Below are 22,348 nucleotides of genomic sequence, written 5' to 3' on the forward strand. Positions count from 1 at the left end.
TTGGTATTTGATGGTCTACCACTCTACCTAAAACAGGAGACTTAATTCACTTTTCCTTATCAGTTGTGTTAAAGTAGAACTATGGCTTCCCATTAAAAATTGTGCTGTCACCTTTAATTATAAGTGCACTTACAGTTTTCTCTTAGTTCCCGTGCAAAGTCCCATGAATACATGTTAATCCTGCCAGTGTAGTGCACCTAATGCAACTTTCTGTGATGGTGTGGCAACAATTATGCCAGGGTTGTGGCTATTAGCATTGCACTGCTGATTCATGAGCCTCTAGCCTGTAATCCTGCCCACTGCTTTCTGAATTGATGGCACTGCCTCTGCTGTTGAATACATCCCATTGTGAGCTGCAGTGTCTTGGAGAGAGAGTGGGCAAGACACAAATGAGTCGTGTACATCACATAGTAACCAGACTTGGTACTTGTTATACAGGAGCCTGTAGTTGTACTTTAAGATGACTGGTAAATATGTCACATTCCTATTTGAAAATTAGGCTAGACTGTGGAGTACCTAATCTACTAATGATGCTGGAATGTTTATGACTTCCTTTTAGGTTCCGCAAGCTCTGTGCTATGGCTTTACAATAGTTAGAAGCAGGGAAAAGATATTTGAGCCACACAACTATTCTCTAATACTAGCCATCATTTTATGCCTTTGGGTCATTGATAGGGATTCCAGGTGTGCATCAAATAGCTGCTATTTGCTACAGGAATGTGTGCTCAATATACATTGAATTCTTTAAAGCCTCATTCACACTAGTGTACTTAAGTGTACATAGGTGTCAGGGCCGTGTTTTATGCATCCCTGTGCAGGCAGTCCCATTCATGTCAACAGTGAGGCCATGATTAAGGACTGATGGCCGAAACACGTTGGATTTTTTGACTGTTGTTCATCTGCATTAACCACTTCTGGACCTGAAGGTTACACCCTTAATGACCAGGCCATTTTTTGCGATACAGCACTGCACTATTTTAACTGACAATTGCGCAGTTGTTTTGCGGGACAGAGCCGACCTGCTGCAGTATAAGTACGGTGGCTGGTCGGCAAGTGGTTAATAAAACAATGTTTTAGATGACTTCCATGGCACCAGCCTTTCTCCCTTTTTTTTTTCAACTGTGAGGCAGCAGCTACACGGACAGTCCCTGAATTCACCTGCATTTAGGGACATGCACCCAAACTCCACACAGATGTCAAATTGGGCGCATTAGCTGTAGAATACCTGTGCATCTTGTCCAGACAAAACACAGTCCTCCTATTAATGTGTGCATAAGTATGCCCATGTAAATGAGGCCTAACTGTGTCAATGAAGTCACTGATCTTTGTAGAAACACAGATTTGAACTCACTTTTTCATAAAAACAGTAATCCACCCGTAAGATTAACATTTATTGGCTGTAAAAACGTATACTAATGATTGATATATAATGTTGCTGGTTGTAAAGATGTTTTCCTATGTGTCAATAATTATGAATTGTAATATAGGTAGTATAAAGCCAAAACAGTGCACAAAACTACCTGAAAACCAGTCTGTGACTGAATATATTTGTGCACAACAAAATATATTTCTGCTGAGTTTACAACAACAAAAATAATAAAAAATTTAATTCTGTAATTACACAAATATAAAGTACAATCAAAAGTTAAAGTGATTGTAAAGGGAAAAACCAAAAAAGGGAAACATGTCTATACTTACCTGCTCTGTGCAATGGAATTGCACAGGGTAGCCCTGATCCTCCACTTCTCAGGTCCCCTGTCGGCGCTCCTGGCCCTTTCTCTGTCCAGTGCCCCCCCCCTCGCTCCTGAGCCCCGCTGCTGCGTCCATGGACACAGACAGTGGGACTTGACCTAGCTTCCCCGCTCCCTTGTCACTGGCTTTGATTGACAGCAGTGGGAGCCAGTGGTCCTGATGCCCCACCAAAGCCAGTGATACATGGAAAAGAGCTGAGAGAAGAGCTGCAGACTTGCACAGCGCTGGGTCGAACAAAGGCTCAGGTACGTAAAAGAGGGGGAGGGGTAAAGGCTCAAAACTGATGCCTAAACTATTTTACTTTAATGCGTGGAATGCATTAGGGTAAAAAATGTTTAGGCTTTAGGACCGTTTTAACTCATAAAATTGTTCATGAAACCTATGTAAAAAATTAGGTCCACACCCAGTGTCCACAAATAGCCCAAAGGGCTACTAATGAATCATATAGAACATGTGCATTGTAATCAAGCATTCAGTGCTCCCAACTTTCCAAACCACCAAAAGTGCCATCTTCGTATAGAAATATATGATTTAGAGATCAAATGTGAAGAGGGTAAACTCCGCCAGACACATTTTATGTTTCCACGTTTTTCTACTTCTGGAATACAGCCAATATCTCAAAATGCACAGCTCTCCTCAGGTGTAATAGGAGAAAAAAAAAGATCAGCTTAGGGTAATAATACTGAAGTATAATATAGCACTTGTGCTTTGAAGTCACATTCGATTCTTCCAACTTTCCAAACCACCAAAAGTGCAAGTTTCCTAGCAGAAATATATGATCTCTTTATCATAAAGAGATCAAATGCACTTGTAAAAAAGGCCTAAACCCCACCAGATCCTAGCGGATCCATGCTTCCACGTATTTTTCCTTTTGGAACACAGCCAAAACTCAAGGATGCACAGCTTACCTCAGGAATAATAGGAATAAAAGCAACCCAACATAGAATAACAACGCTAAAACACTTCTTTATTATTTAAGAAAAGGTACTTACAAATAAAACACTTCTTTATTATTTAAGAAAAGGTACTTACAAATATTATTGGTTAAAAATGCAAACACCACACTGCTGTACACCGGCAGGCAAACTATAGAGTCAATGGTCGCAAGCCCTGCTTCCTTTTGTGTTCTATTTTACATGTAGTAGTTTACAATCTTGCGGTGGCTGCAATAGCCAAGAGACTAAAGATCTACTAGATTAACATCTACAGTATATCTAAAAGAATATTGATGTAACATTGTTTCAAATGGTTTACTCTTTGTCATTGCTTTTGATTACAGCTTTCAGCACTAATGAACAGGATAAGGACAATTGGAATGCACAGCTGAAATTGTTGCTAGAATGGAACCAGTTGGATCTTGCTACTGAAGAAATCTTCACAAATGATCGGCGATGGGAGGTATGGCACATGCTGTCATTGTGAGCAACATATGTTTGTAGCATTTTGTGGATAAAATGTTCTATATTTGGATCATACATACCATTTAAATATGGATAATATCTGTTCGCCAGTAGTTATTGGCAATAACAGGCCTAGACTTCTTACAGGCTGGCAAGTCTTAAAAGCAAAAGTAGGACGATTCAGTTTCTTTATCAGACTCATTATTTTAGATTATTTTCTCCTTTGTTACTGATGATAATGGATAAATACAATGGGCATTGAACCTTAACTAGTGAATGAAGACTACTGACATGCTTGGCCATACGCTGAGGTAAATGTGTTCACAGATTTGGGCTGATGATTATTATTGAAAGTTGGAAAGTATTTTTTAGTTCAGTCTCAGGTTATAACTGGGGCTAGACCTATAGTACATACAGTCAGGTCCATAAATATTGGGACATCGACACAATTCTAATTCCAATTCTTTTTGGCTCTATACACCACCACAATGGATTTGAAATGAAACAAACAAGATGTGCTTTAACTGCAGACTTTTAGCTTTAATTTGAGGGTATTTACATCCAAATCAGGTGAACAGTGTATGAATTACAACAGTTTGTATATGTGCTTCCCACTTTTTAAGAGACCAAAAGTAATGGGACAGATTAACAATCATAAATCAAACTTTCACTTTTTAATACTTGGTTGCAAATCTTTTGCAGTCAATTACAGCCTGAAGTCTGGAACGCATAGACATCACCAGACGCTGGGTTTCATCCCTGGTGATGCTCTGCCAGGCCTCTACTGCAACTGTCTTCAGTTCCTGCTTGTTCTTGGGGCATTTTCCCTTCAGTTTTGTCTTCAGCAAGTGAAATGCATGCTCAATCGGATTCAGGTCAGGTGATTGACTTGGCCATTGCATAACATTCCACTGCTTTCCCTTAAAAAACTCTTTGGTTGCTTTCGCAGTATGCTTCGGGTCATTGTCCATCTGCACTGTGAAGCGCCGTCCAATGAGTTCTGAATCATTTGGCTGAATATGAGCAGATAATATTGGCCGAAACACTTCAGAATTCATCCTGCTGCTTTTGTCAGCAGTCACATCATCAATAAATACAAGAGAACCAGTTCCATTGGCAGCCATACATGCCCACACCATGACACTAACACCACCATGCTTTACTGATGAGATGGCATGCTTTGGATCATGAGCAGTTCCTTTCCTTCTCCATGCTCGTCTATTCCCATCACTCTGGTACAAGTTGATTTTGGTCTCATCTGTCCGTAGGATGTTGTTCCAGAACTGTGAAGGCTTTTTTAGAGGTTGTTTGGTAAACTCTAATCTGGTATTCCTATTTTTGAGGCTCACCAATGGTTTACATCTTGTGGTGAACCCTCTGTATTCACTCTGGTGAAGTCTTCTCTTGATTGTTGACTTTGACACACATACACCTACCTCCTGGAGAGTGTTCTTGATCTGGCCAATTGTTATGAAGGGTGTTTTCTTCATCAGGGAAAGAATTCTTTAATCATCCACCACAGTTGTTTTCCGCGGTCTTCCGGGTCTTTTGGTGTTGCTGAGCTCACCGGTGCGTTCTTTCTTTTTAAGGATGTTCCAAACAGTTGATTTGGCCACAACTAATGTTTTTGCTATCTCTCTGATCGGTTTGTTTTGTTTTTTAAGGCTAATGATGGCTTGCTTCACTGATAGTGACAGCTCTTTGGATCTCATATTGAGAGTTGATTGAGAGTTGACAGCAACAGTTGACAGAACAAATGCAAATGACACACTTGAAATTAACTCTGGACCTTTTATCTGCTCCTTGTAAATTGGATAATTAGGGAATAACACACACCTGGCCATGGCAACACCCAAGCAGCCAATTGTCCCATTACTTTGTGTCCCTTAAAAAGTGAGAGGCACATATACAAACTATTGTAATTCCTACTCCTTTCACCTGATTTGGATGTAAATACCCTCAAATTAAAGCTGAAAGTCTGCAGTTAAAGCACATCTTGTTTGTTTCATTTAAAATCCATTGTGGTGGTGTATAGAGCCAAAAAGAGTAGAATTGTGTCAATGTCCCAATATTTATGGACCTGACTGTATAAACAGCAAGGGGTCCCAGTGGGCAGGATGGAGAGGGCCACTGCAATGTAGTAGCCAGCTGCTGTCGCATAGCCATGGCACTCGGGAGCCGAGTCTGAACCCACGTAACGTCACTGCTACACAGGGGAGGAAGTGCCAAACTGGAAAGGGCAGCCAATCCGTCCAGCCTGGAATGCAAAAGAGAGCAAGCGCCTGAAATGCGTTGTCACTGCAATGTTCCAGGCTGGTTGGATTGGCTTCTCTTTACGGTTTGGTACTTCCTCCCCTGTGTTGCGGTGACATCACGCAGGAACGCTGGTGGGTTTCGGCTCGGCACCCGAGCGGCCATGGCTTTGTGTCAACGGCTAGTTGCTAAATTGCAGTGGCCCTCGCCATCCTGCTCACTGGACCCAGCAGACATTGGCCTTTTCACATCTGTCCATGCTGGCTTGGTATCATTATATTTCCTATATTTTAATCCTTTAATATCAATGACTTGTTTACAATAAAACATTCAGACTTACTATTGGCTTCTTATACCTTTGGAGGATTTTATGTTCACCACATACAGTGGGTATGGAAAGTATTCAGACCCCCTTACATTTTTCACTCTTTGTTATATTGCAGCCATTTGCTAAAATCATTTAAGTTCATTCTTCTTCCTCATGAATGTACACATAGCACCCCATACTGACAGAAAAACACAGAATTGTTGACATTGTTGCAGATTTATTAAAAAAGAAAAACTGAAATATCACATGGTCCTAAGTATTCAGACCCTTTGCTCAGTATTTAGTAGAAGCCCCCTTTTGATCTAATACAGCCAGGAGTCTTTTTGGGAAAGATGCAACAAGTCTTTCACACCTGGATTTGGGGATCCTCTGCCATTCCTCCTTGCAGATCCTTTCCAGTTCTGTCAGGTTGGATGGTAAACGTTGGTGGACAGCCATTTTAGGTCTCTCCAGAGATGCTCAATTGGGTTTAAGTCAGGGCTCTGGCTGGGCCATTCAAGAACAGTCACGGAGTTGTTGTGAAGCCACTCCTTCGTTATTTTAGCTGTGTGCTTAGGGTCATTGTCTTGTTGGAAGGTAAACCTTCGGCCCAGTCTGAGGTCCAGAGCACTCTGGAGAAGGTTTTTGTCCAGGATATCCCTGTACTTGGCCGCATTCATCTTTCCCTCGATTGCAACCAGTCGTCCTGTCCCTGCAGCTGAAAAACACCCCCACAGCATGATGCTGTCACCACCAGGCTTCACTGTTGGGACTGTATTGGACAGGTGATGAGCAGTGCCTGGTTTTCTCCACACATACCGCTTAGAATTAAGGCCAAAAAGTTCTATTTTGGTCTCATCAGACCAGAGAATCTTATTTCTCACCATCTTGGAGTCCTTCAGGTGTTTTTTTAGCAAACTCCATGCAGGCTTTCATGTGTCTTACACTGAGGAGAGGCTTCCGTCGGGCCACTCTGCCATAAAGCCCCGACTGGTGGAGGGCTGCAGTGATGGTTGACTTTCTACAACTTTCTCCCATCTCCTGACTGCATCTCTGGAGCTCAGCCACAGTGATCTTCGGGTTCTTCTTTACCTCTCTCACCAAGGCTCTTCTCCCCTGATAGCTCAGTTTGGCCGGACGGCCAGCTCTAGGAAGGGTTCTGGTCGTCCCAAACGTCTTCCATTTGAGGATTATGGAGGCCACTGTGCTCTTAGGAACCTTAAGTGCAGCAGAAATCTTTTTGTAACCTTGGCCAGATCTGTGCCTTGCCACAATTCTGTCTCTGAGCTCTTCAGGCAGTTCCTTTGACCTCATGATTCTCATTTGCTCTGACATGCATTGTGATCTGGAAGGTCTTATATAGACAGGTGTGTGGCTTTCCTAATCAAGTCCAATCAGTATAATCAAACACAGCTGGACTCAAATGAAGGGTGTAGAACCATCTCAAGGATGATCAGAAGAAATGGAAAGCACCTGAGTTAAATATATGAGTGTCACAGCAAAGGGTCTGAATACTTAGGATCATGTGATATTTCAGTTTTTCTTTTTGAATAAATCTGCAACAAAGTCAACAATTCTGTGTTTTTCTGTCAGTATGGGGTGCTATGTGTACATTCATGAGGAAGAAGAATGAACTTAAATGATTTTAGCAAATTGCTGCAATATAACAAAGAGTGAAAAATTTAAGGGGGTCTGAATACTTTCCGTACCCACTGTATATCCAGATAGCACTGCTTATATAGTCTGCCTAGTCCTATAGTACACCTACCGTCAAAAAATACGCCCCCCCCCCCCCCTTATTAAGTTGCCTAACTCACTCGCTTAAAGCTTAAGCCATAAACATTACCAAAGGCCACAAAACATTTGCCTTTATTATATAAACTTCTGCTTTGGACCTCACATGACCAGATACCTATTGATTTAGTCACATAATTGCACTCAGCTGTACTGTTCTTTTGTATTTTTTTTAGTCAACTGACCTGGAAGATGCCATGTTTGCTGCACTAGTGAAGGACCGGCCAAAGTTTGTGCGTCTTTTGTTGGAGAATGGTCTAAATTTACATAAGTTTCTGAGTAGTGAAATCCTTAGTGAACTTTTCTCTCAGCATTTTAGTACCCTAGTATTTCGTAATTTGCAGATTGCCAAAAACTCTTATAATGACTCCTTACTCACTTTTGTCTGGAAAATGGTATTGAGCTATCAAAGAAACCGCAGAGAAGAGAGGAACAGCTGTGATGAGTCAGAGATTCAGGTAAGAGCACTTATAAGTGATAAATACATGCATGCATTCCCCTTTAAATGATCTACAAAAAAAATAATTGTATAATTCAACAGTAAGCCTTTAGAAATTGGCTTTTACAGGTTTAGTGTTAGAGGCTAAGGCTAACTCCGCTTTTAAAGGGGCAGCACACGATGGGTTGTGGCCTTACCCCAACCTGATAGGACTGGTTAACTATGAATCACAGACAGAACTGGCTTGCAGCATTGTCTTTTTTGTCCTCACCTGATCAGGACTGGAGTTGCTTGTTGCCCCAGCCAGGTTCAGCTTCTCCTGGGTGGAAGTCCTTCCTGTACTGCCTTTAAATGTTATATATGGTTGGAGCCCCATTTTGGTGGTGTTGGAGGTATGGCCTATCAACAAAAGCTTTATAAATCTTTGGATTGAGTGGCAGCATTTTCCCTTCGATTTTCCCTTTTTTTCTCAGTTTGTCAGTGTTTTCCCTGCACCCATTTGTGTTGTGGGCATTTGCCATCTCCAAGATGGCAGCAGCAGTGGAAGTACACTCTGAGCATGGATGACAAGAAGTGATGCAGCCACTGTAGGCAGTTTTTCCTGGCTTGACTTTTTCCAAGATGGTGCTGGGAGCTAAGGCCGCAATCTGAATATGCTCAGTGTTTTCATCACTGATGGCCAGGGGTGCCAGTTTTAAACAGATTTAAGGCATTTTTGGCCAACACGTGATGGTGTTTTTTACTCTTGCATGCTGGATGCTTATGTGAACATTGACTGCAGGTATTATTTTCCTCCTTCTATCTCAGGCTCTTTCTCTATTATTGCTCTTGGATCACATTGTCATACTGTTTTTCATTTCAGTCTGCTGCTTTACCTTGTCTCTATGGAGATCGCTGCCCAATCAGACCACCCATTGCCTGTAAGGTAGGGATTAGGTAATTAGTGAAGATATTGAGAAAAAGAGAGCATCTGGTCCCCAAGCTGTTGTAACATCTACAGCCCTGCAAGGACCTCAAGACGAGGGGGCCCTCTAAAGGCACAAAAAAGTCGCCATCTAGGCACAGACGTTCTAGGCAATGTTTATCATTCTCTCTCCTTTCATAATTGCTCCCCATCTACAAAACATTGCACATTACCAGCCCTAATAGTTGCTGGGTTTGTGCTGAAAAGTCATTGTCTGACAAGCTAGTACGTCAAGTCTGCTTGGAGGAACCTGCCTACAGCCTTGCAAGGACCTCAAGATGGAAAGAGCCTTCTAAAGGCCAAAACAAGTCACCATCCAGGCACAGACATTCCAGGCAATGTTGCTCAAGGTCATAATCTTGCCTTTCATTATCATTGCTTCCCGTCTACAAAACATTGCAGGCTGCCAGCCCTAACAGTTGCTGGGTTTGTGGAGGAAAGTCATTGCCTGATAAACTAGTATATCAAGTCCGCTTGGAGGAAGCAGCAGCAGACAAAGAAGTGGCTGTCAGGGAAGTAGCGGCTTTGATTAAAGAATTGGAGTCGATACATGAACCCTAGACTCCTCAGGAGGTGGCTTAATTGCCTAGCACTTCCAGCCAGAGGCAGCAGGTGGCTTCCTGAATTGGAAAGTTCATCGAGGGCCAAAGACGTTAAAGGGGCAAAAGGCTTTGACATTTGTCTAATAGAGCATTGTGCCAGGGCAGTTAAGGAGGCAACTGCCTAGCATAAAGTGACAGAAACTCTCTACAAGGTTAGAAGGTACTTCCCAAATCACAAGAAAGATCCGGTCTCATTTCCCTTCATTGAGGAACTGGAGGAACTGGAGCAGTTGAGCCAGAAAGAATGGCAGGAGCCAGAGGAATAGGCCTATTTGAATTACAGGTTGTCAAATCTGTATCCTCTGAAAGAGCCAAAGGTGAATCTGCTGCTGTCGCCTCCGATGGAGGATGCATCATTAATGCAAATGGCAAGACTCGTCACCTTGCAGTTACGTTCAAGGTAGCGCTAGACCAAAAATTAGATCTATATCTACATCTGATGTAGCATCTGGAGGTGCCTGCAGAACAGCAAAACCATTTGCATCAGTAGGCAGAACAATATCGAGTTGAATGGATAACATTAAAAAAGACATTCTGGAGAGAGTGGATTCTGGTAAGAGCAGAAATTGGCAGGAGACTTTGTGGTAGAGGTGTCAGTAGACATCATTAGAGGTTCCTCAAGAGCAATGTTGTCTGCGGTGTGAGGAATTAGCTCAGCAGCGTGTTGTACGTGTCTCCCTGGATGAGTACACCGCGCGGTGAAAAGGCACAGCAGAAACTTGGTAAAACACACGTGTAATTTATTTACAAAATCTGTATCCATACAGTACAGGCATCAAAATGGCTAAAATAAAATTAAAACAAAAAATAAATCCTTGCCATGTTGGGCGGTTAACTACAAACACTAGAACCTAACTACCTGTCCTGGAGCAGCCTATTGCTGCTCAGACACTGGACTGTCACAGAGATTAAATCAGGTCTTAGTCACACAGACTTAATCTCACCATACAAGAAAATGGCTGCTCCCCAGTCTGTCCTGCACAGAGATCTGGTTCCAGAATAGAGCATCCTCCCTATGCAGCCTGGGAGTTTTTTAGAGCCCAGAGTACTAGACCTGCTTCAGCTGAGCTGGTTAACCCCCTTATTGAGCCAAACAAGCTCGCCACACAGCACAAAAAGAAAAACAACCTGTATATTGCTTGAATCTGCGACAAATTTACCACCCATCCTGGACACAACCCATAATTTTTCCTGGCCTCCAGTCACACTGGTCCCAGCAAGGAAGTCATGGTCGGTGGATCCCGCATCAAAATCAAACTGGTGCAAGATACTTGATGATGGCTTCAATCTATTTGGGAGCAGAGTGGATGCAGCCATCTCAAGGGTGGCCAGTGGCAGGTAAGGGCTGATACCATCTAACAAAAAACAGAAGAATTCAAAAGGTCCAGCATTCAGCTGGCAACTCTGAGATAGATACGAAGAGGCAAAAATCTTACAGCCCACAAAAAAATTAGGTAAAGGTAACTGGAGAAGTACCCTGTACCAAGTCATCATCATTGAAGCTTTAAAAATCTAAGGCACCTGTCTTGGGAGAACAACAAAAGTCATTTTAAGGGTATGCCCATCCAGGAGGTTCCCTGGAGAACCCAAGATTAAAGCTTTGCGCACACACCTGGGTGGAAAATATTCAGGATCAGTGGGTCATAATATCTATATTGGTGTGACATTGGTGGAAGTTTAAGGGACGTCCACCTTCCAATCACTTCCAGCCAACCAGGCTACTGGATTTGACAGATAAGCAAAATATTCTGGTCCAGTTTGTGTACAAATTAATTTAAAAACAAGTGATGGTGAAGGTTCCAAATGCCCAGAGGAGAAGAGGATTCTATTTACCTCTGTTCCTAGTGAAAAAAAAAAAAAAAACTGGTTATTTGCGCCCAGTGCTAGATTTGGAAAAACTCAACAAGCACATAAAGTTAGTCGTTCAAGATGGAGAGTCTCCAATTAATTCTGATATTGATAAATCTAAGAGATTTGATGCTCTCTGTAGATTTATCAGACAACTTAATACACGTATATAAAAGTGTAGCGCTGATCAGATTAAATGAAAGAGCAAAAATTGTCCACATATAGGGGAAAGTCTACAAATGGAAGTGTCCACTCCACACGAGAATGTGCAAGGGTTAGAGGTCCAAAACCACCACCAAGCTAGAAGACACACTGCCTCTTACCAGAACACTTGGACCCTCATTACAAATGTCATGTCCAGCTTTCACATGTATAGTCACATCAGCACTCCCAGGATGACAGGTACGATCCCCTCCATAGGTGTAAGTGCCCTATTTGGCCCCTTGCTTCCATGAAACTGAACTCTGGATCTCTGTGTTTGTTCAGTCCTTTTCTCTTTCTGGTAGAATGAAAAATTCATGAAAACTGAAAACTTAATACACGTCCCAATCCATGCTAAATTTCAGTCTCACTATCAGTTTTGATGCCTTTCCTTCTGTCTGCCCTCCTCCCCCATTCACAAAGGTCCTACTGTCTGCCATAGCATGGGGGACGAGAATACACCACTACTTGGACAAAATCCTTGTTCTAGCCAGCAATCGTGAGATGCTTTGCCAGCATCATGATACTCTGTTACACACTCTACAAAGTTTTGGGTGTCTAATCAATTTGAAGAAGAGCATCCTCTTCCCAACCCAAAAATATGTTTTTGTGGGCATTTATGGATATACAGAAAAATTCAGTGGAACTTCCATGAGGGCAGATCCTTCCTCTGATAGAGTCAAATAGGCTTTGGGAGTTTGTTCCAGCAGAACAGTGCCTGATTATCTCTGGGTCTTCTTAAATGAACATTTGTTGTTTCCAAATGGAACATTATCATGTCAGTCGGCAGCCAGGAATAATTGGGGAACGCATTTCAAGGATCAGGCTGCTCAAGGTCATTGGATGCTCAGCTCATGAGGCATAGTATCAAATGTTCTCGAACTGGGAGCAGCATTTAAGGCGTTTCTGGCATTCATTCCTTTGATTAAAGGAACAAGAGCTGTACTGTGCCTAGACAACAAAATGGCAATTGCATACATTCAGAGATGGGAGTCGAGGAGTCGAACCCTAATTTTGGAAGCGTGACTGTTAATCGAATGGATTCTTGGATTGCTCAAAAAGACACGAGGGCAGTCTGTGTGCCAGTAACTCAAAATCCGTTAGCAGATTTGTGCAGTTGCTCCTTCTTATCAAACAATGAGTGGTCCCTCAACTCATTGAGATGCTCCTTCTTATCAAGCAAGTGGTCCTTCAGCTGTGGTATTCAGGCAGTTAACTGCGAAGGGGAATTTCCCCAGGTGGATCTTGCGACAACTCCCTGGAAAACGAAAAGTGTCAGATTCCTAGCGAGAGCACCATATCCAACAGCGGAAGGGGTAAACTTTCTTAAACTACCAGGGGAACTTCCAGTTGAGGTATATCTACCCCCCAACGCCTCTGATTAGCATATTTTTAGCCAGACTCAAGCAGATTCGGGTAATGATAATTGCAATTATGCTGTTTTGGCTGAGGAGGCTCTGGTTTCAGTCTCTCATACAGTTGAGCATTGAGTCATTGCTGCCTCTGCCAGTGACATAAGATCTTTCTCAAGGCCAGTTTTGCCATCCAGCACCAAGAGACTAATTTTGATGGAAGTTGAGAAGAAGAGTCTGCTAACTCAAGGCTGCTCAGTGGAGATAGTGGCAAAAAAATGACCTACCAGAGAAAATGGGAAACATTTGTAGATCTCACGGAGCAAAAAACCTGGAATCCTTTTTCACCAGAACCAACCAACTGGGGCTGGACAATAGCCTAGGTTCAAATCTGTTAAAGTTTCAAAGTTCAGCCTTGTCCACACTTACAGGGGTTCAATGGGTCCTTAATCCTTTATTGATGCAATTTCTAAAGGCTTGCATTAAGTAATGACCTCCCAGAAAAATCATTGTTCCCTAAGTGAACAACAAGTTCCCTACGGCCCTTGAAGCTCTATAAAGGCCTTCTTTCTGTCCTACAGAATTGACTACTCTGTGCAATCTAACCCTGAGGACTGTATTTCTGGTTGCCCAACCTGTGCGAAAAGGGTGTCAGAGCTGCAGGCTTTTGTACATGAGGAGCCTCACCTAACGTTCTACCCTGACAGAGTAATACAAAAACCTTCAGATCGCTTTATCCTTAAAGGATCTTCCTCCTTCCACTTTAACCAGGAAATAAATTTACCATCTTTCTTTGTTGAGCGGAGACCCACATCCCCTGTCACTTATGGGCTATTTGGCAGCCACCTCTTCATTCAGGGAAGCTGAAATCTGTGCTTGGTCCCACATCACTTAAGGCAGGAACAGTCAGCATCAACACATACAATCGCCTCCTGGATTATTAGGACAATTAAAGAGCCTACACTTCACAAAACCTTCTTGTTGAGACTTAAGAGCACATTTAACCAGGGAAGTGGCAACCCTGTGGACAGCACAGTGACGAGTTTCACCTAAGGCTATTTGCAAGTGAGCCACATGGTCCTCCCGAAACACCTTCATTGCCCTTTATTAGGTGAACCCAGCTCAGCTCACAACAGTAGAATTTGGAAAATTTGTTGTGCAGGCGCATACTTATGCTATTGATCATTACAAGTTTTTTCTTGCACCCTCCCGTCTGGCAAGTTAGTTCTCATTGTATGCTGCTATGATGCGCCAGGAAAACTGAAAATTATATCCTCACCTTTCCGTAATTTTCCTTTCCTGGTGCATCTTCATGGCAACATACACATTCCCCAATGGTGAGAGTTAAAGAGAATGCTGCGAGTCGGGTCTGTCTTTTATTTATAGTTAACCAGTCCTATCAGGTTGCATGTGAGGAGCCACAACTCATTGTATGCTGCCATGAAGATGCACCAGGAAAGGAAAACTATGAAATGGTAAGTACACCATTTTTTAGTTTTTGCAAGAGAAGGTTAAATGATACACCCATATTTAGGGTGTAACATGGTGCAAATGGGGCCTCTTAAATATACTTACACTAGATTAACTAATGACTGAGTATTCTCTAATCACCAGTGTTTAACTGTTTGGCCATAAAACCCGACATTGTGTTTTTTTCATTTTATGATCAGTTTTATAAAACACAGATTTGCTTTAATATTAGAAATGGAATTCCATTGCCACTTTGGGCCACTATGGATTACTTAAGTATTATTTGCACAAGTTTGTTACATAAAAATGTAACTGTAACATAGATTTTCAATTGTAGCTTTCTGGTTATGAAAATATAAAAAATACAATTATAAAAATGTAACAGATAGAAAAAGAAGATATAAATCTAGAAATTAGAACATTTGATTACCTTAATTTTCTTTGATACTTTACATTGATCTACATATCAAAATGTCCTTTTCATTGTTGTCATAATTTCAATGCCTACTTTTCACATTTGCTGACTTTTTACAAAGCCCCACCATGGTCATTGTGAGCGGCTACTACTGGTCAGTAATGTTTTTACTTTAGTTTTCTTTTTCCATATTAATATTTTATCTTCATTAACTTATAATGGGTAGAACGTGTCTTTTAAATATAGCTAAATAGCTAACTCTCATTTTGAATTATTGCCATAAGATTTGGATGACAGTATTGTAATAGATTAATAACTTTACATATTTTTTCCTTAATCAGGATCTCACACCAATAATCAAACATCCCATTCAGGTTTTGTTCATATGGGCTATACTGCAGAACAAGAGAGAGCTGTCTAAAGTAATATGGGAGCAGGTAACATTGCATTGGTTTTCATTTTCAGTTTATAGTTACAGTAGCACAGATTTCCTTGTGTAAGGTATGCAGGTCCTGCCTACCTAAAATTGGTATTTCAGTTGTTAGCACATTCATGAAGGCCTAATTTTCCATAAAGCTTGTGTCCCCAATTCCCCCATTGGTGAGCATTCCCTGCTGGAGTTCCCAGGTCTTCTCTGCCGTGTCACATCTCAATCTTAAGACTCTGCTCATGATCACATTAAAGAGGCTCCCTTGGGAAAAAAAGAAGGCTGCAGGTAAAAATGCAGGCATGCAAAAGTATACATATCTGCAGCTGGCTCAAAACCCTCATACGGCAGCTGAATTTTGGCCCATTTAGACAGGCAAGGCTTTAGCGCCATCTGACAAAGCAGGCCTACCACATTCTAGCTCCTGCAGATTACTTTTAGTCACTGAGGCTGCCCATTTTAACCATGGGTCAATATAAATGTGTGGTGTTGGTTCTTATCAGTATGCTTTGACACTACTCAGAAATTTGGCTGGGATTTGGCGATAACAGAAGAGTTTGGTAAGCTGCAGTTGGTATGTAGGTGTCTGCACTTCATGCCTGCAACAATCGCCACCCCTCACAGAATTTCTTTAACAATAACACTTGTAAAGACTATGCCTAAAACATTCCAGAGTTTCTAATATGCCTGGTCTAGATACATATATCGTAATACAGGGAGACTGGGTAGATATTTTGGAGAATCACTGACAGTTGTATGGCACCTATATTATATAAACGCTCTCATTTTATATGAAGAAAATAAAGTTGGATTTGCAAAGGAACCATCAGGGTAGACTCTAGTATCTGTTACATTTCCATAAGTTTTACTATTATTTTTTTTATGTAGCAAGGTTTCCAGGCCTGCGGCCTGATGTGGGTCTGCCATTAGAACCGGTACTCTCTCCAGCCCATGTGAGCTGCGGCCCTGGGTGTGATAACTGAAGCAGCGACAACTCCGGCATCTTTGTTTGTGGTTTTTATTTGATTTAAAGGGGATGGGAGAAGGGAATGAGTGGGATACTCCTTACGGCTCCAACTAATTACAAATGGGACTTTGTTACTGGAAAAATGCCTGTTGGAGCTTCCTTGACACCAGCCGGCGCCAGCCAACGCTCACTGACTCTGATAACTCTCTGTTTAGCTGAAGAAGTGTTGAATCCCCAACTTATAGTCCTGTAGACTGAGCTGGTAGAACTCCTGACAATGCTATGCTGCAGAAATCACTAAATACTGTCCCCCGCTTGGTACAGCTTGAGGTAGTATATTGTAGAACTCTGTGTAACTGTAGCTTCACTGACAATCTCTGTACAATTCAGGGCCCAGACTGCCGGTACCCCCTTTACAACTTTAGGGTCCTCTACCTAGGCACCCCCTTTACAGATAGCTGACACTGGATCCCAGAACCTCTTCTGGAGTGGTCCCCTCTAACACTTCAGGCGAACCCCAGGGGCAATCTTTAGTACTCACGATCTGTGTAGGCTTTCCTGGGACTGGACCCCTCTCTCTCTCCGCAGGCTCTCGGCACACCGGATCCCCTCAGCTCAACTCAGCACTCTCTGGATACTCAGGCAACACCCAGAGACATTAACCTTCCTCAGACAGGAGGAGAGACAGCCACACTCTCCCTCCTGGGACTCTGTTCCCACCAAAGACAACCTGTCACGCACTTCCCCCCAAACTTATACCCACTCCCAGAATCCTTTGCAGCCTAATCTGCATTCTGGGGTAGTTACAAGCGGGGATGTGTCCCCTGATTGGGCTTCCCACACTGCCCTATGAGAAGCCTCTCACAAGAGCCAGTGGGGATACTTTTCCCCTCAGCTGGCACATCTGGAAGTCCTGACACTCTACCTAACAAATCACAGCCCTGCTGTTAGGCAGACAAAGCCCACTATATATTTTACCTAGCACCTACCTGTAGGGTGCTACATTTAAATCAGAAAATACATTTTATTTTGCAAAATTTTAGAATATACTTACAGTCTGAGTAAAAACTCTGAATATATAAGACATAAAAATATCAAGGTCACATCACAACATTTTTGTACCAGTTTTCAACAATTGTACATTAAATCATGGTATACGTTCTAAACAGAGCTTTATTTTATTTGCCTCTGTATTTAATACATTATATGTTGAAGATTTCTGACAAATATCAGAGAGAGCTCTGCCAATGGGGCACCATAATCTTACCTTCATTCAGCATCTTCAGGTTTAAGCATTTCTTTGGGAATCTTACACACAGTCCATCACTACCACAACTAGGCTTTGCTAATGATGACTTTTAATATAACTAACTAATTCTAGTAGAATCAGGTGAAAGTTCTATTCGTAGAGCTTGTAGGTACGCCCATAGCACCTCAAAGCAACACTCTCTGCTTTATTCTTCTCTTTTACGCAGAACATTTTCTTGTTTTACTGATCATAGTCTGGCTAGAAAAACTTTGACAAAGTGTAAATATACGTAAAGAAGATACTGCAATGTTATTGATATTAGGAAAGGCCACCTCTTTGGCAGTAAAACAGTTAACATATACGTATTTAACTATGTATTTACCTGTTTACTACATTTAAACTCTCTTAGGTTTTATATCCTGTTTACCATACAATGTGCATGTATATGATATACATGTTCCTACCTGGTATAAAACCTTGAAAACTCTAGAAAATGTTATTTTCTGACTTTGCGCCTTCGGGGGCATTTCATGTTTTCTGATCTGTCTGGCATCTGCTAAATAGACATGACTTCTGTTAATATTCCTTCAATTCATGGATCATGGCAAAAAAAGGTAGCAGAGATTCTAGCCTTTACTTACTCTTTCCAAATATATATATAAAAAAAAAAGTATTGGGATATAGTTTGAGCTGTAATTACAGTCTGATTTAGATTTTTTTTTTTTTAATTTTTAATTAAGAAACAATCTTGGGACCGAAATGTGCAAATAAGAAAAAGGTATATGTGAGGCCCTGCGGGATCTTTGAAATTACATCAAAAAGATCTTGGGGAACCACGCTTAACCCATGCATGGTCCTGAAAATATGTGGTCTGCTGGATGCTTTACATTTGTCATTTATTCACCCCATAATGTTTTTTTTCTCACCCATTTGCACCAATTGCAAATAAGTAAGCACACCTCTAGGGAATGTATCAGCACAAATGTTCTAATACCTGTAAACATTCATAAACCAGCTCCTCAGGCTAATCTGAGATTACTGTTCAGATGTATAGTTACGTATATAGTCTTATGCCCCGTACACACGTTCCGATAATTGTACGACAAAACTCGCTTTCGACCTGATCGCACGATAATCTGATCGTTAGTACTCAGCTTTCGACAGCCGATGACGACAGTTCATCCAACAAAATCTGAAGGGACAAACAGGAAAACTTCTGTCGTATGACAGCCTCGCGAACGACAATCGTTTCATCAGTACACTATGCGTCCGCTAAAAATCGATCGACAAAGACTGTGCATGCTCAGAAACTCTAAAATAGCACGGAAAAAGCCTGGCTGCCATTGTTTTTGTTTTGCACCATCTGATACGTAGCTAAGCAACCAGGAAGCTTTTCCACAATCGTACGACAAAAATCATACGCATTGTTGAATTCGATGTTAGTATCATGCAACAAAATGCGAACGATAAGTCGTCCGATTATCTGAACGTTTGTAATGGGGCATTAGAGATGTATTCCCTAAATCACATGAAAAACGTTATATTATTGTTAATCTACTAAAACTGTTTATTTTGAATCACCTTTTAATATCTAAAATGTGTTACTGATTACTTTTCCCAAGACAAGGGGATGCACCTTGGCTGCTTTGGGTGCCAGCAAACTGCTAAAGAGTCTGGCTAAAGTAAAGAATGACATCAGTGCCGCAGGGGAATCAGAGGAGATTGCAAATGAATATGAAGCCAGAGCAGTAGGTAAGAGGCAATTTTAGCTGTCATCTCTGATAAGTTAAAGCGGGCAGTTGTTACCTGATAGTTGCCAGTGGTGCTAGGGATAATTGGACTGTACCAAAGTTAACGCTAATGCATTTACCAAGCATGCAAGAAGCATGGAGGGCTTTGAGTTATTGTGTATTTTTTGATGATCAGACTAATAGCTTTGTAAAAATTAAACGTTTAGCACAACCTCATCAAAACCTATAAAGACCTTAACAATACCAAACTACCAGTAAATCAGGAGTAGATGATAGGTTGTATAAATGATAGTTTATTGTATGGTTGGTATCCTCTAAACCATTGACTCCAAGTCCCAGTATTTGGAGTTGTCCTATACAAGCCTATGGGATGTTCTCCAACACAAGAGAGGCATAGAAGCTGGAAGTGAATTTGACCCAGAACTGAAACCACTTGCATAAGGATATTAGGACACAATCTACTTCTTTGTTTAATAAAATTTAGGTTTTCTTTAAAATTTTACAGTAATGTGCATTACTGACCAACAAGATAGGTAAGAAGCTGGGCAGAACAATGACACAATAACTAGCCTATTCCAAAGCACTACCGACAGTTTTCTAGCGCTATGGCCCTATAAAATGACCTGAGCGAGATTTAAATTTTCCCTACTGTCCCTAAAGTCACAAAGTGACTTTACCAATGCACCAATGCACCAAATTCAAAAATAATTGCCTCCATTTCATAGATAATGAGGCTGAAGGTAAATAAGATCTACTCTAAGCTGGCATACACAGATAGGCAGAGTTCCTGTCCCTGTACACAGTGTAGCAAAGCGGCATATTTACCACGGCTACCCTTTCCCTGTCACTCGTTGGTAAGGATGTTGTCAGCTTCACAGCCAACAATGCCTGTCAACCAGTGACACTGCAGTGGTGGGAAAGCTGAAACACTTGTTCCACATCAGGTCCGTTCTCACCTTGTCATTGACAGCAGGCAGTGGGCAGATTCTATAGCTAATAGCAGGCTTTCTATTGGCTAAGGATCCACCCACTGTCTGCTCTCAATCACAAGGGAAGTGATCTAATGGGCAACTAGTATCTGTGATTTCACAATAGGTAAATCCCCACTGGTACAAATCTCCTTGCCACTGTGCTGCCTGTGAGGTGGTGCAGTAGCAGGGATGAAACACAGTTGCACTGAAGGCAGAGTGCCCATTTGGACGCACTGGTCTCAGTGCATGCCCAAAATGTATGTAACAGTTTGCAACAGGTACATTAATCTGTCGCCCACACTGTCATTTGTTGTATGCAGATACATTGGAATTCTAAAGAGTGTCTTAGACGCTCTTTATGAATTCCCCTGAATGTCTGTGCGTAGTGTATTTTTTAAAATATTTGCTTGGGTTTTATCTGGTGTCTTCACACCGTCTGAAAAAATACTGGTAAAGGTAAAAGGACTTTTTGTTTTACACTTAAAGGCCTCTATTTGTATGAGTGCTTTAGGCTCTGGCCTTACCATTGATCTGGGCCTGTCAATAATCATTTAGAAATGTATTCTCTAAGTAAATAAAACTTGGCTTATTTGTATAACCACATAGAAGCTTGCATTTAATCAAGGCTAATATACCTGAGGCCCCAAGGATCACTTTAGCTCTGTGTATACAGAGTTCATAAAATTGCTCCCTTGCCAGATAAGTATTTATGTGTAATGGATTCAGATTAATATTTTATGCCAGTTGTTATGAATAAAGTGACTTTGTTCTGACGTGTTCAGTCTATATTCAGTTCCTTATATATTAGTAATAACATTTATCATACCTAGTTTGGTTTCTATTTTTATTATACCTGTAGTGACTATCTAAACTTGTTAAGCTATAATGAAAATGAATTCAGGAGTTTGTTGTAGTGGACCTGTCAGTAATATTTTTAGTTTATACAAATAGGATGTTAGCACTGCCAAATCACAATATTCGGACTTAAAAAGTACCCCTTTCTGTGAGCTGGCAAATGTGTGCCCAGTCCTTAAACTTGTAATTTGGTAATGTAATACAAAGACTATGCCCTGGACAAATTGGGTGAGTCTTATACAGAATCGATACGCACAACAGTAGGGGAAGTTTTTGTAATTTCTGGACATGCAGGAAATGTTACCAAATGTGTAGGTCTTCATGAATAGTGTAATTGCAAATGTCTTGAATGCAACCATTTCATTTAAAAAAATACAAATCAGACATAACAGCAAAAAAGAGAAACTGAAAACATACCTTTCTCACTGTCCACGCAGCAGAAATGCAGGTCCTTCAAGAGAAATCTTCTACTGAAGTCCACTGGGAAACCAACACTTCTGGAGGGGGTCAGTCTCAATGGTCCCTCACAGCAGCACCTACCATTTCCTTCCACTGACCTCCACATCACTATTGAGACCTGTAATGACATGGAGGTTGGTGAGAGGAACCACTAGGTGCTGGCGGGTACCAATTAACACTCCTGGAAGTGTTGGTTTACCAGAGGAAAAGCTCTTACTTTATTCCTCTTGAATAGAGTTGACGTTTTGATGGCCAATGCAGTGGGAAAAGTTCAGTCTCTTTTTTTTCTTTGCAGGTAAGCCTGTTTTTTAAATCATTTATTTTTTAATGACAGCGTCATTTTAACCCCCATTTGTTCCAATTTTTGGCTTAGATGCATTGAACAGACTACAGAAATAGCCAGTTTTATAGCTAACAGAAATTTTTTATTAGCAAATACAGCTCTGCCATATTTTTGTCATCCACAAACACTATGCTCCAACGCCTTTTATTTGTGGCCTGTACTTTCCACCTCTCTAACACGGTCTGCATATGTCCAGTCACGTGTAGTGGAGGCTAATAATATGCTGAACTCAGCAAGTATGAAAAATATAATGAAGTGAGTGGTACATGTGCAAGTGTTGGGTAAATAATAAGGTTTAAACACCTTATTTATTAACATGTTGTCAACACATGTCCTATCTGATTGTGTTAAATAAAACAATTTAAGTAAAACACAGCTAACCTTATTTAGGATAGGTGTGCGAAGCCTATTACATTAGCGTGTGGCTATGCACCCCAAAGCTCAAACACACATGCCTTTCTCTGCAGCCTCAAATGCATGGGACAGTGAATGAATATGTGTACATAGAAGTGCAGCGCTATAAAATAAT

The 22,348-nt window shown here is 41.3% G+C and overlaps 1 protein-coding gene across 1 annotated transcript in view; it reads left to right on the top strand.

Moving 5' to 3' along the window:
* Positions 1-22,348, top strand: part of TRPM8 (transient receptor potential cation channel subfamily M member 8) — a 95,209-nt gene that overhangs the window by 37,245 nt on the left and 35,616 nt on the right. The window contains exons 11-14 of the mRNA XM_082260867.1: positions 3,032-3,150; positions 7,683-7,964; positions 15,139-15,234; positions 19,063-19,192. Of these exons, the coding sequence (XP_082116993.1) occupies positions 3,032-3,150; positions 7,683-7,964; positions 15,139-15,234; positions 19,063-19,192 (627 nt within the window). The remainder of the gene's footprint in view (positions 1-3,031; positions 3,151-7,682; positions 7,965-15,138; positions 15,235-19,062; positions 19,193-22,348) is intronic.

Source organism: Pelophylax lessonae, assembly GCF_965119305.1.
Source record: "Pelophylax lessonae genome assembly, chromosome: 6".
NCBI classification, from domain to species: Eukaryota; Metazoa; Chordata; class Amphibia; order Anura; family Ranidae; genus Pelophylax; species Pelophylax lessonae.